We start from the raw sequence: 15,495 nt of genomic DNA on the forward strand, positions 1-15,495 counted from the left end.
CAAACCCCCATGTTATTCAAATGTGAAATGTATTGTCTTTGCGGCACGGTTCAATACAATTTAATTTTAATTGTTTTCTAGTGTATAGCCGCAATTACGGCCTTTTACACTTTTTGCCTTTATATCGCAACTGCTTTACTTTTTCCTGCTTTTCATTGTGTGGCTGTAGCCCGACCTGTGTGCTTATACTGCACTGCATCTCTTATGCAATGGAGGTGCAGTGGCTAGGAAAACCACAGAGAAAACCTAGCTAGTACAGTTTCGGTTTGGGTGAAGCTCCAGTGATCGATAAAATTCCCATTTTACCGATCACTGGATCTTAATCCTGCGCCTAACGATCGGAGACCTTCGTTCGAATCCGACGTGTGGCTAAACGGTCACCCAGCCAAGTAGTGATCCTGCTCGATGCTGCTTAACTTCAGTGATCGCTCGAGCCACGCGCATGCCGAACGGCTGCCTCAGTCGCTTGCACGGTTTAATATAAATATTAAGGGCTTATATGGGCCTGATAATTTTTTTTAGGTCATAAACGAAAAATTTAGGGAGCGCTGCTAAAAAAAATCGGTCTGTCAGTTGATCCTGCGGGCCAGCCCCAAAACTTTCCGCTGTTTTTGAGCTCCTTGAGCTCGAAAACATCGTTAAGAATACATTTTCGAGCTCTTCGAGCTCGAAAATATACTTGCATGCCTTTGTTTTCGAAAAATAACGTTTTTTACCATTTTTTCTCTAACGATATCTTTCGAACGAATTGACCGATTGAGACAGACCGAAATCAATAACTTCCCGAATTTTTGAAAATTTTCAAATTTCTCAGCGGGAAGTTAAAAAATCAAATTGGTAAATAGCGAACACCCTAATACGTATTGCTCTGTGAAATAAACTTTGATATTCTTACCACAAGAATACACAGAAAAAACAGTTAACTTGAATCAAGGAAAATATTCTTGATTCAAGAAATTTTTTTTGATCGATTCGGAAAATAAAAATGGACTTGTTCCAAGTAAACAATTATCTTAAAATTTTTATCTTAAATCAAGCTTTTTTTTCTCACGTCAACATATTTTTACGCTTAAATCGAATAATTTCACTTGTTTCAAGAGTTTCTATTTCTTAAAGTAAAAAATATTTTTTTTTGGAGCAGGATACATTATTTTACTGTAGCAAAATTACATTTTTTGGTTCAAAGAAAATAAAATTTCTCGGAACAAGTACTATTCTTTTGACGCAAGTATTGTTGTATTCTCCGACCAAGAACACAAAAGTTGCTTAAGCCAAGAGAAAAAATTTCTTGGGAGAAAATTTAGATATGGAGAAGGGGAAAGTCACCAGTGCTAGGCAGCAGCAGCGGGAGTAGTTCGGTTCTCGCCCTTAGATAGCGCCTACCATTTGTAGTGTCCCTGGTAAGAAAGATATTCTAGAATTGTTAAATTCCAAATTTCAGTACGATTTTGTTCGAGTACACTTCTGTCATTTGAGAGAGTTACAAGTACCCTTTTGATTTGTACTATAGTATATCCTATAATACATCATGACTTTAATATTTAATATTAATGTTTACTTGATTAATTTTATGCGAAATAAGAAACCAAAAAAATACATTTCTGATAAAAAAAAAAAAAAAAAAAAGATTCAACACGTCAACCTTTCAGAGAGAGAATACATTTTTGATTGAGAAAAATTTAAGTCTTTATTAAAGAAGCACACTTTTGGAGTAAAAAATTTTTTTTTCTTGGCCCAAGCAACTTCTATTTTCACTTAAGCAATTGATTTTCGGAGCAAAAGAATTTTTTTTCTTGGGCCCTTGGGCCAAGAGATTTTTTCTTGGCCCAAGGGTTTTTTTTTCTTTCAATCGAGACGTTTATTTTTTGGAGCAAGAAACTTTTTTCCTTGGGGCAAGAAAAGATTTCTTGGTCCAAGTAAACTTTTTTTTGTTCAAAACTTTGATTTTTTGGAGTGAGAAATTTTTTTTCTCGGGGCAAAAAAAAGTTTCTTGGCCAAAGTTAAACTTTTTTTCGTTCAAAACGATGATTTTTTGATGAGAGATGACTTATTTTCTTTAGCCAAGAATTTCTTTTTTTAAGGTAGTTCACTCGCAAAACGACTTTTCTTGGGAATAGGATGAAATTAAAACATGAGATTAACAAAAATGTCTAATATTTAATAAAAAAAAAAAGAAATTTTTTCACCGATTGTAAGACGAGATATTAACAATCAAAAAGTGCATAATTAACATGCTGGAGGTCTATCAAGTACAAGAAAAACATGTAGTTTCCTGAATATCTTGGAAACGGTTCTTATTATTTTTTTTAAAAACTTATCCACTGTCCAATGAAAAAATTAGAAATTTTTTGAAACAAAACTCTGAATTTCTTGACCGATTTGTTTAAAAAATATTGATTTTTAAAATATAAATAATTTTAAAATATTTGACGTGTGGTGGGGTACAGCAATCAAAACTCGGCAACGTTGCAGTCGTCATACTAAACCCGCGGAAATTCAAATGTCACTTAGTTAGGTTAATTTTTGGGCATGAAAGGATTGGAGATCAAAAAATTTTCGGAAAATTTTTCGAAATAATTTTTATGAATGCTAAACATTTATTCAATGATTTTAAACAAACAAAAAAATTATTTTTTGATATTAACTTATATTAATAATAGCTCGGCTGCCCAATGCCAAAACACAGTAAGTGACAAATTTTTCAAAATCGATTTTTTAGTATTTTTAGTTCCAATGGAGTTTTGTGAACATGATTCTATACATATTTCAAAAATTTTATTTTTGTCAGTTACTGTGTTTTGAAATTGGTCAGCCGAGCTTTTCTAATAGTTTTAGAATTTTTAAAAATTATGATATTAAAAGTAGCACACATCGAACAATTTTTTTTTTATTTGCGATTTTCTTGCAAGTTTAAAAAAAAAATTATGAAAATATGCACAAAAATTAATTCTATTTAAAATTTGTAATTGTCAATAATAACAAACTACATGTAAACTAAACTTACACTATATAAAGATTGCTACCTATACGTTTAATTTATAGACTATTCAATATAAATGTTTGCAGTGTTGCCACATTTATTATACTCATCAGTGTAATTGTATTAGTGTGTATCTGTATATTTAAAACTTAAATATTGGATACAGTCACTCACAAAAATAAAATACTCTCGCATTGAGTATCTCTAACTTTTTGTAGTTATGATTACGCTATACTTTTGGCTACGAATGTCGCGAGTGAACTACCTTAAACCAACAAATTTTCAATTTCGCTTCAAAAATAAATTTTTTTGAAGCAAGAGAATTTACTGTCTTGAACCAAAAAAAAGTTTTTGAATCAAGTGTTTTATTTTTATTGAATCAAGAAAGAACATTCGGAAGACAATAATTTTCTTGAACCAAGTTCATTGTTTTTTCTGTGTACCAGTACTGCCACCAGAACAAAAAATTTATCGGGAAGAAAATAACCTTTTTTTTGTGTACGTACCTCCGGTGCCTGTTAAAACAATCGTTTCTAATGACTTTTATATAAGACAATACACTGAAAAATACAATACTGTTTATCATTTTTTATTTGTTGATTCTTGAAATGTATGAAAATGTATGTTTTTAATTATGAGTAAGTTTTCAAATGATGTTATTGTATTTGACCTCATGGAAGAAATTGTTATACAATTTCGCCACTATATATTATAACCAGAAAGTAGGTTCGAATTATGTTAGAATCACTTTTGTTTTAGGATTAATACAATGTGAAAGTTTTCTATTAATTTTTACTTTTCATGGGCATCACTTTTTACTATGGTGCATATTACTGTTGAACCTTATTTACTCACTGCTGTATTTCACAATGACACATTGTAATTTTAATGATAAGTGTTAGCTACAGTATATGAAAAAAAATAGAAGGTACCATAGTAAAATGAATTAAGGCGCCAATTTAAAAATTCACATGCGCACTATAGCAAATTAAGTTAGGGCGACAACTTTAAAAATAAAAAGTCTTACTGTAAAAAAAAATTTGCAGCTAAGGTAAAAGACCTAGTACCCGATCAGGGAACTAGTACTCGATCACTCATGTTTTTGACAGACTTGCAGCTAAAAACAACAATGTTTCCTTTAAAATACCAAATTTTAGTACTACCATCTTTGAGCACTCGTTTGTTGTGTCTGCGATTCGGTTTTGGCAGGAGCTACTATCAGATGTAATAAACACTCATTTTCTTGAAAGTTTTAAAAATAAAGCATATGAATTCTTCTTCAATCTAAAAATTGATAGTACCTACTAGCTTGTCAAATCTTGTTTAATATCACTTATATGTTAAGTTCATATAGTATTCTATGTAACAATGTATATAAATTTTATATTTTTGCCATCTGGCTTTAAGCCTTGGCAAATAAATTCAATCAATAAATAAATTAAAAAAAAAATATGAAATGCTGGAACCAGTTTAAATGCTATTAGACTTTTAAATTATTTAGTTAAACTTTCTTAATTAATCATTATGAAACAATTTTTATTGTTATCGCTAAATGAAAATAATTTTTCTCGCCTCCGGTCGGAAAGCGTCAACTTTCGTCCCGCGATGCAAAACGAAGTTGCCGCTTTCTGCCTCCGTTGAGGAGAAAAATAGTATACACTCCTCGGGAAGTAAATAAGAAAGCCTCAGATCACATGTAATTTCCCGAGTGGAACTATCGCCGCCATTTTTATGACTTAGAACACTAATGGCGTCCCCAAAAAGCTCGGAGATAAGTGAACACTAGGTGACGAATGATGGCGAATGTATATATTGGCTTGTCTCAAATCCTTCGTGATTATAAGTGGAGGTAACCCGTATGGGTTGGGGAGAACTTGCGTCCCACTACTTATCTTACGCAAGCAGTTGACCAGAGCTGAAGTCTGGTACCATGGGGGACCCATTCCAAGCCCCACTTCGACCAGAGTCTCTCTATTTCCTGTGATAAGATGAGTGTTTGGGTCCATGTGAGGTTGGACTCGTGGTGGCTGTGCGTGAGGCACCCACATGTACTGCATGCCTAATGGGTAAGCTAATGTGAGCATATGCTCATATTTCGCTTTTTTAATATATGGTGGAGCCATAATATACAAATAGGGTTACGCAGCGTGAGTATGCCCAAAAGGGTCAGGTATCGGCCTCCCGTCAAACGGAGGTGGACCTAACGGTCCCGTTACATTAATTAATCACATGTAATTGTTGGCCGAGGCGAAGCTGAGGTCTTACTTTACTTCCCTAGATGTGTAATATACTATTGAACAAATTGCTATTTTATTACTTACAGTATCCAATTTATTTCGTTTTTTTTTTTTTTTTTTTTCAAAAATTGTTCTATGTATTTAATTACTATAACTAAAGTTTTAATATAATATAACTTAAATAATAATTAAAAATTAAGTGTGCTGTAAAAATCAGACGCCCAATAAATTTTCAAGTAAATTTGAAAATTAAGAACACTTTGACAATTTAAAAACATTTTTTAGTACAAGTATATTTAGATTTATTACAGATTTAATTATGTAATAGGAATAAATAATAACTAAAAAGTGAGTTTTTATAATTTTAATATCCACTTCACAAAATCCAGTTGGGTTATACACTCATGACAAAATACGCTACAATAGAAAAGCACGCGTTGCAACTAACACGCACACGTTTAATATGGGTATATTTGAAAATTTAAAGTGTACCATAGTAATTTAGGATTGAATCCAACTGACTATAGTGTAATTTGTTTCATTCTGCTATGGGAGCATTGTGAAATAAAATTAATTTTCAAAGTTAATTTTAATCTGTAATAAATTTTACTATGGTACTTTAGTAAAAATCACAGGTTACACTAATAATTTTTATTATTTTTGATAGTAAAAAATTGTTATGATATTTATTAAATTGTTGTATATCGGAATTTACCATTGTCCCTGGTAAAAATTTATGAGTGAAATATGATTTTTTATTAGTTGCATTTGAAAATTGTGGACAAGTTCGTTATAGTCCATCTATAACATGCGCCCATAGTAATTTTTAATGAAAAATTTTCACAGTGTATAAATAAAGAAAAGTTAAATAATTTACCGACATCAAATAGAATTTTTTATTCTGGTGCTGAAGGTCCTATAACTATTTCGTGGTAATTTAAGGTAGTTGTATTATAGGAGTTATTTCAAAATGACCTAAAGATTTGTATACTTTTAAAAAATACAATTATCTAAATATTCTTAAAATTTGAAGCGATTCATTATTCGGAACTCGAAATATTTTGAATTGATTCCAATTAGTAGCATAGAGACTGATAGAGAGTATATATTTTAAATGGTAACTTTAAATTTAACTTAAATTTTTGATGCTCTCGCAAATCGCTGTCAGAGTAAGTCGTAAAAAAAAATTACGCAATTGATTCCCTCGGATCGTAAATAATATTCATTTGGAATTTCAATTATGTGCACTCTAAAAAAAGATTACTAACATCAAACCAGATTCGTTTGGCTCAAGTACTCCGTGCGTTTGGATACAGCCAAGCGCGTCAAGCGATTGATTCTACCGCCCTCTACGTTTGACAGTATACTTTGCTCCAACTGAGAGTTTCTTGAGGGAAAGTACCGAATCGTTTGAGCTAACTCTATGGTATTTGATATAACTCAATAACTTTTTTCAGTTAAAAAAAATAGAAATTAGTTCGAGTCATTTATGCTGTTGATACAATAATGATTTTTGTTTTATATGAATAAGTTAAAAATTTCACTCAAAATAAATTGTAAGGTGATTAAAGGTATGAATTTTCAGTTAAGTCAAAATTTTATTTAAGCAAATGAATTTTAGTATTAAAAGTAATATCTTTTTAGGTCCGTAGAAACTCTCTTTGCAATTGATTCAATAAAAAATCTAATTATTTCAAATTGCTGTATTGGATTGATCCAAAAAAACAGTAATCTGAATCAAATAAATATTGCCTTTAATTATCTCATTGATAATTTATTAAAAAAAAAAATTTTTTTCTTATGTATTTATTTTTTTATTTTTGATTTGATTTGATTTCTATTGTTATTATTATTTTTTTTTTATTAAGTATTGGGACAATTACATTATATTATTAAATTACATCAATTATACTTTACAAATCATTCTAACATACTCACAGTTTTTAGTGAAAAATTAAATAATTTTAATATCACCATCCGGAGGATTCGAACCCAGCACCTTAAAGCGCGAGAGTCAGACACCTTACCGCTACGCTACGGAACCAGCAGGAAAATTTTAGTTTAGTTGTGCTTCTAGTACTTTGTTTTCATATTGAATGGATACATACAGTCAACTGCTTATAGATTGATCTAAACGAGATAAATATGTGACTCTTTTTATAAATAAATTTTTTTATCGAATCGATAACATAAAGACTTACATTCAAATATAGTTCGATATTTTGTAACGAATACATTTATATTCTTGTCGAATATTTTTCAGTTTTAATGTGAGTGCGTGAAATTATTTTTTTAACCTCATCGGATTCTCTCTCCAAGGAACTCGTCGGTTGACACGACACATTCGGTATTATAGGAAACTACTTTTATTTCATTGAAATATGTAAAGTTGTCAAACCAAACGTTTCAAGAGTTTCAGTTAATTTTCTCAAAATTGAAAAATTTGCTTCAAGAAGTTTTTATTTTTAAATCAAGTACATCCAAACTTTAATTTAAATATATTTTACTATTCAATCAAATGTAAGTTTAATTACGGTCAAACTTAAAAACTTTAACATAAATGCTTAAGCAATTTCTCATAATCGAGTAGAGATTTCAATTCAATAAAAATGACTTTCTTGAGACAAACTAGTTTTTGTTGGTTCGAACGAATTTGGTTTCACTAAAGAGGAAATTCGTCAAAGTCCTAGGGAGTTTGATGTCAGTACCTTATTTTTTATAATGTGGGTCTTTCAACTAAAGAACGTGAATATTTACAGTTTTTACACCCCCTCAAACTCCATACAAGTTGATTTCCTGAATATTTCTTAAATTACTTTGTAATAGTTTACACTACTATATTTCATTGGTTTGTATTTTGTAATTGGGATAATTGTAAAAAATATCTTGACTTTGTAATTAAATTCTTCATTTCTTTTTAAAATAAACGAACTTTAATAGTATTTTTAAAATACTATTTTAAATCCATGTAATAGAATTAATAATGTTAAATGATTGAAAATAAAAAAAAAAAAACGATTTACTTCATTTATTCGGAATAACTCACAATATTTCTAATTAAATGTTTTAAAAATTTTTTTCCAATGTTAAAGGTCAGAAAACTGCGTGAAATTCTATTTGAGACGTCAAAATCTGTTCATTATTTCCAAATATATTGCTGATATAAATTAAAAAAAAAACAATGACTTACTTCGTTATTTTTTTATTGTTATTGTTTAGTACTTAGATTTTCGCAATGAAACGTGCGATATTACTATTGTTGAGCTTGAAGAGCTTAAAAATGTATTGACAGTAATGTTTTCTAGCTCCTCAAGCGATAAAACTATTTCACATACATTTATTACGTTGTATTGGTTCTTGTCAAGACATTGCAAGATTTTCGATGGTCTCGATCTTGGTCTCGATACTGCGGTCTATAGTATCATCTAGGTCTCGTCTTAAAAAGTCGAGACGAGATCAAGACAAGAACAATATAATCTCGATCTTGATTGCAGCTTTAGTCTGTAAGTCTTTTGGCGAAAAAACGTGAAAATTTTTATTTCTTACGCCCCCCGGACACCTCATCAGAATCAATTTTAAACAAAAAAATTTACACCATTGATTTTGTCATATCGCAACCCTCATAGATGTAAAAAACGGTTTTTCTTTTACGGTTTGAATACTCTTACTATTTACTAACATTCTTTTAACCGCGAAAAAACGTTTATTCACGGTTGTAATGTGCGAAAAATAAACTATTTTCGGATCAAAGCAGAACTAAAATCGAATGATTTTACAATGATTATTCCCTTGAAATTCAACTTTTTTGAAACTGTTTTAAAATCGTTATTAAACAATTATGATACTTTATCCAAACCATTCTTAAACGGTAAAAAACCAATAAAGAAACAGTTAATGGGCAATTTCTCGACTGAAAAATTTCTGTTAATAACTACTGTATAAGTAGTACCTTACTGTAAATTATCAGTTAAAAAACAGTTGAGATAAAAAATAGAAGGTCGATTGTTTTTCGATTGAATATATTAGATTTTTTTCTATATTACAATAATCAGAACTTTTGTAGCCTAGTGAAGATAAAAAAAATGTCGTTTATTTTTAACTTCCCGCAATAAAAATTGAAAATTTTCAAGAAAGGGGAGTTATTGGTTTCGGTCCGATTTTCGAAAATCGAGTTGTCAGATGTCGACGTTTTGCAATCCTATAAAGCTATTCTGACTATTTCTGTGTGTGTGTGTGGGGGGGGGGGTGCAACTTTTTGTTCGATGGTATCTTTGGAACGAATCAACCAGTTTGAACGTTCTTAGTGGCAATCGAAAGGTCTCACCAAGACTTGAAATTGATTAGATTTTAGAGTCGATCGGTCTTGTAGTTTACAAGTTATACGAAAAATAAAAATAAAAATTTTTTTTTTGATGTTTTTTGCGTATAACTCATAAACCACTTGCCCGATTTGCCTCAAAATGAAATCAGTTCTAGGTTTTGGTGAGCTTTTTTGATTGCCACCAAGAATACTTGAGTCGGTTCATTCATTCCAAAGAAATTGTCAGACAAAAATTATTTTTTTTTTCAATGAAATGTGTGTTTTGTCGGTCCAACATAAAATTTTTAATCGTCATGAATTGTCTTTAATCGTAAAATAATATTACAATGTCTGATTCTGCATGAAAATTTAAAACAATTTATGACGATTTGAAATTTTAATCATCATTAATCGTTTTTAATCGTAAAATAATAAATCGTCTTTTGCCGATTAGAGACGATGAAATGTGAAAAACCATGACGATTATGACGATTGATAATGATTAAATTTTTAATCGTTTTTAATCGTCACACATCGTATTTTCTAAACAGGGTTAAAAAACAACAATTTAAGTATTTTTTTCCGGATATATCATAATATAGGGCACTCAATTGTATTTAAAATTATACTAACTCTCCACCTTTATGGTCTTTTCCGATCAACACATAACGTAATGCAATTCGTTCTTTAATTTAAATAATGTTACCAACAAAAAAAATGAAAAAACACTTTTTTTAACATTTTTCTCGGATACTATAAATATTATAGCTTTGATTTTAGTCGAGTCATTAAAATCTTTATTTTAATCACTGAAATTAATATCTGCCTGATTAAATTGATTTTTAAAATATAATCGTGAGTAAAAATTTTAAAAACGCTTGATTATTAAGTATTTTCGATGTTTCGAATTATTCAAGTTCTATATAAAACGTTTCGCTTTCAATAACTTTGAAAACACCAATGGAATCAGAGTTATTGTCAAGTTAAAAACATCGGAAATTACGTTTTCGAGCTCGAAAACATCGGAAAGTTTTAGGGCTGGCCCACAGCGTCAACCGATTTATAGATTTTTTTTTTCGTTATTTCCACTTTTTCAAGCAACTACACAAAAGTTCAACAGGTTTCAAATTTTTTGACCTCACCGTTCCTCTCCAGTGCCTGCACTATTTTGGATTATTTTACTCTCGGCGAATGATATTTATTGATTGGTTAATGATAATTTTTTTTCTCGAGTCAATAGAAAATTATTTTGAGTCGAAAAATTAATTTTCTCAACGTGAGAAAAATTACTCTTAACCGAAAAATAAATTTCTTCAGCCGAAAATAAAACTGTCTCTAAGCAGGGAAAAAAGTTCTCAGGACTAGGAAAATCTTTTTTAGTTTGAATTTTTTTTTTATGTTAGTTTATTTTCCACTCAATAGGGGACATTTCCAGCTAATAAAAAAATTTCTTGAGAAAAAAACATTTTCAAACCGAAAACAAATTTCGTAGCCCAAAAAAATTTTCTTTGTTTAAGGAAGTCGTTTTTTTATAGTGGAAAATCTACTTTCATTCCGGCTGCTGGATGACATTTTTTTAAAAATAATAACTAATCTGGAAAATGAACCTTAAATTTACTAGTTTGTGAAGAGTGACCTTTCCTATAAATTTATTTTATTATTAGAATAATAATTTTTTCAACTAAGAAAATTCAGAATTTTTATAAAAAAATATAACCGGTGGAGCCTGAGTTGGCTAGCTCTTGTCCAGGTCACGGTTACTTAATATTAACTTAATTAATTTAATCTTATGAGCGGGGGGGGGGCTCGCCTCGTTCCCTGAAATCCGCGCTTATTAATTATTGAAGAAAAGGAATGCCTGGTGGTTTATTTAGTGAAAGATTTGATTTTGTATTATCAAAGAGAAAATATTATTTTTATTTAACCAAATTCCCATTTACAATATGAAAATTTCCCCAATAGAATTTATAAGCATAAAATTTGGTATATAAGTTCTGATATTTTAATTTACGCGGGAGGAGACCAAGTATAAATTTAATTTGGGGAAGACGGAATTCCACTTACGCTGTACCTTAGTGCATTCCTGTAGTTGTAGGTGGAAAATGACCCTCAATAAGCGTAGGCAGCAAACGTGGCAGCAACGTTGTAGGCCTAATCTTCGGTGATAGGAAATCGCAGGAAATGAACAGCAATGGTGTGGTAACACTCACGAATCTTATCGGCACAATTTCAATTTAACTTTAACTTTACTAAATGGCCGCTTATAGAAATTGGACTCGAGATGTGTTAAATTAAAACATTATTTAAATAAATGATTTATAAAATAATTACGGCTATTAATAACGGACAAACAACTCACAGATATAATAAATTAAATAAAATGATCACTGGACTAAATGACTAGATGTGACTAGACTTATTGTTAGGCCGGCTCAAGTGAATTATAATTAAGCTCTGGTTGTAGAGTAGGGACCTCGCTAGGCGTCATCAGTCTACTACCCTACTGGTCCACTCTGGATGGTAGCCAGGGCCTAAGTCCTCGAGCAACTGCTTGCTAGCCCTTTTGAAGGAAAATTCTGAGGGTGGGAAACTACCCCACAATTGTCTCAACAGAAGGCGATCTAGGGGGCCTCTGACATGGCCCCGGGTGACTGATGAGTGTAAATTAAAGTATAATTATCACAATAAATGGCTGTGAGATCAGTTGTATTTTCGCGCTCGATTTTCAAGTCGAAAATCAAAACCGCACTGTTACAAAAATCATTTTCTTCTATTTTTTTTTTTTTTTCTTACAGTTGGCGCTTAAGCACCGTCAAGGAAAAAATCATAAAATGAGAATAGTAGCCTTTATAGGAAGTCCTATTCTATTTGATGAAAAAGAACTTGTAAAATTAGCCAAACGCTTAAAGAAAGAAAAAGTTAATGTCGATATTATCAGTTTTGGTGAGGAAGCTGTAAATAATGATGTTTTAACATCATTCATAAATGCCCTTAATGGGAAAGATGGTACTGGAAGCCATCTTGTAACTGTGCCTCCTGGCCCACATTTATCAGATGCTTTGATATCGTCTCCAATAATTCAAGGAGAAGATGGTATGGGTGGTCCTGGAATGAGTGGAAATGCATTTGAATTTGGTGTAGATCCTAATGAAGATCCAGAGCTAGCATTGGTAAGATATTATTCTTGTACTGAAAATTAAAAATATTTTTAATATTGCATAATGTATTTAGGCTTTGCGAGTTTCTATGGAAGAACAAAGACAGCGACAAGAAGATGAAGCTCGTCATGCACAAGTTGCAGAGAGTGAAATTAAACCCGAAATTGTCACAGAAACACCAAATGAAGAAGCCATGCTTAAGCGTGCTTTGGCTATGTCTCTTGAAGGTGCTGATGAAATTGCAAGTGCACCAGAGACTGTTCCTACTTCAAGCCATGTTCCAGATTTCGCTCGAATGTCAGAAGAAGAACAGATTGCTTTCGCAATGCAAATGTCTATGCAAGATCAACGTGAGTGTAAAATTTTATAATTATTTTTTAGTAATCTCCAATAATCGATATATTATCGTAATTCTTATTTACAACATTCGCGCCTTATATACTGAAACTGTTCAAGTCGAGCCCAAGTTACATCTTGAATTATTCGGGGAAAATTGTTATTATGTAAATTTTACAACAAATAAATCCCTTCAACGAATTAACCGATTTTCATGGTATTTGTGACATTTGATGCGGGTTTTTAGGTTTTGCAGCTGATTAAATTTTTAGATAAATTCCTTGAATAATCTTGATGTTACTCGAAATCTTATTGCAAATTATCAGAATAGCTTTTTACGACACTCTTTTGACGACTCAAATTGTCGACATTTGAAGGTAACTCCATTTTCAAGAATCTTAATGAAAACAATAATTTTTTTAAACATTTTCTTGATAGAAAATAAAAACTCAAGAAAACGGTTGTCCTAAAACTTTTCGCTGTTCCTGAGCTCAAAAAACTCGAAAATGTCGTTACTTCTACGCTTTCGAATTCAAACGGATTTTAAATTATATACAGACTTTATTTTAAAACATAGAAATTTTCAGTCAGTTCGGATCATATTATCGATGTTGCATCACTATTAAAATCAATACAGATAAATTCAAGCAATATGCAAGAATTTATAATTTTTTTAGTTACCGAATTAAACAGTCATTTAAAATAGCAAATAATTCGGTGTCATTCTGAAGCCAATAAACAAGGAAGGTCCTGATACATTCAGTTTTTCGAGCGTAATCGTGGCACGTCATACACACAAATACCCGGACGTCCACGAACAATTTTTTAATATCAGATTTCTTTTAATACTATGTAAGGGTATGCCCTTGTTTCCTTGTACTAGGTAGTTCGAGTAATCCTTCTGTCCGGCTTCGATAATGAGCAACTGGGTTCTGAAATACCTAGTATGACTGAGTACGCAGCCTGATTATAGGATAGAGGAAATGATGTAATGAATTTATTTTATACTATAATTTTTTTTATTATAATATGATTTTATTGATTTTATTAATATTCTGATTATTTAAAAACGTAATCTATTTAATGTATTTACATTTAGATTAGAAAGAAAACCAAGCGAACTATTGTATTAATGAGTAAACGGGAGATCCTGGGTCTGATCTCATGAGTAATATAATTGATTTGAAAATTTTATTTTATACAATATTACTATCTACTAATTATGATTTCCAGCTTAACGATTTATCTTAATCATTTCTTATCGCAAAGTTGTAAATGAAATTTCAAGATTTATATATAACGTTCAAAGAATTGAAAGAAAAAGAAAATTTAACAAAATTCTAAAACAAATAACTCCGCGTTTGGCAAACTTATAATTAACTGCATGTAGACTTACATCGGTCATCTTCAAATAAATGTCAGGCATTCTGGACGTGGACTGCAAATTACTTGATTGACTCTTTAACAAGATTATTATCTATATTGGCGATTCGACATTACGGCATTGACTTTTTTAACACAGATTTGAAATGCAATTTATAAACTGACTAGATTTTTATAACAAATAAATTGACTAGACTTTTTCAATAAATAAACAGACTTTACAATAAATTAATGGACTTTACAACAAATTGACTAGACTTGACTAGTACAAAAAAATAAAACAGCCATGTGTGCTTAATGAGATGGAGAGTGTAGAGTAAGGACTTCGCTAGACGTCCTCAGCCTTTCTCTACACCTCTCAGCTGATTGCTAGGTGCTAAGTGTGTACTAATTGTGTACTAACTGTATGCTAACTGAGTTCATCGCCAATTGCTCGCCCTTATATAGCCATAAAATTCGAGGAGGGGTCATCCACGTGGCCTCGTCTGAACTTCTGTCTAGGATGTCTGGCACACTGACCCATGGGCCTGAGTTCCGGAGTCTCGGAGAAAAAGGTTTCGGAGTCTCAGTGAACCGGGAAATGTGTTGACAAGAGTAGTGTGTGAACTGAGGGGCTTCCTGAAATGGCGCGACCGATTTGAGCAGTCGACCCTCTAGCTGCCTCGTCACAACTAAACAAAATATATTTGTTTTTAACACATCGAGTCTGATAATAAGAGTGTTTCTTCTGAATAATAGTGTACTTGTATTACCTTACAAATACAAAATAAATGAAACAGAAGCAATTTAAATTCAGAAAATTGCTTGACATGTTCAGAGTAACGCACTACCTCAAAAGCTTCGCGTTATGAGGCGGGCAAAATAACATGTGCAAAAAGATCTGTCGAAAGGCAGCACAGTTAAAAGGCCCTCAACAGAAAGCATAAGTATATGTAAAAAAAAAATCTGGTCGGCGGTTGGCCTTATGGGCCAGCCCCAAAACTTCCCACTGTTTTCGAGTTCAAGGAGCCCAAAATCATTAGTTCGGATGTATTTTCGAGCTCTTCGAGCTCGAAAATGCTATTAAATGTGGTTGTTTTTTTATGATCTTTTTAAGCTCTA

General features: G+C 31.4%; 1 protein-coding gene across 1 annotated transcript in view; it reads left to right on the top strand.

Annotated features, from left to right (window-relative positions):
- LOC103576514 (26S proteasome non-ATPase regulatory subunit 4) overlaps window positions 1–15,495 on the top strand; it is a 37,462-nt gene that overhangs the window by 7,126 nt on the left and 14,841 nt on the right. The window contains exons 4-5 of the mRNA XM_014445136.2: window positions 12,313–12,687; window positions 12,749–13,025. Of these exons, the coding sequence (XP_014300622.1) occupies window positions 12,313–12,687; window positions 12,749–13,025 (652 nt within the window). The remainder of the gene's footprint in view (window positions 1–12,312; window positions 12,688–12,748; window positions 13,026–15,495) is intronic.

The sequence above is a fragment of the Microplitis demolitor genome, chromosome 5 (assembly GCF_026212275.2).
Source record: "Microplitis demolitor isolate Queensland-Clemson2020A chromosome 5, iyMicDemo2.1a, whole genome shotgun sequence".
In the NCBI taxonomy this organism is placed as follows: domain Eukaryota; kingdom Metazoa; phylum Arthropoda; class Insecta; order Hymenoptera; family Braconidae; genus Microplitis; species Microplitis demolitor.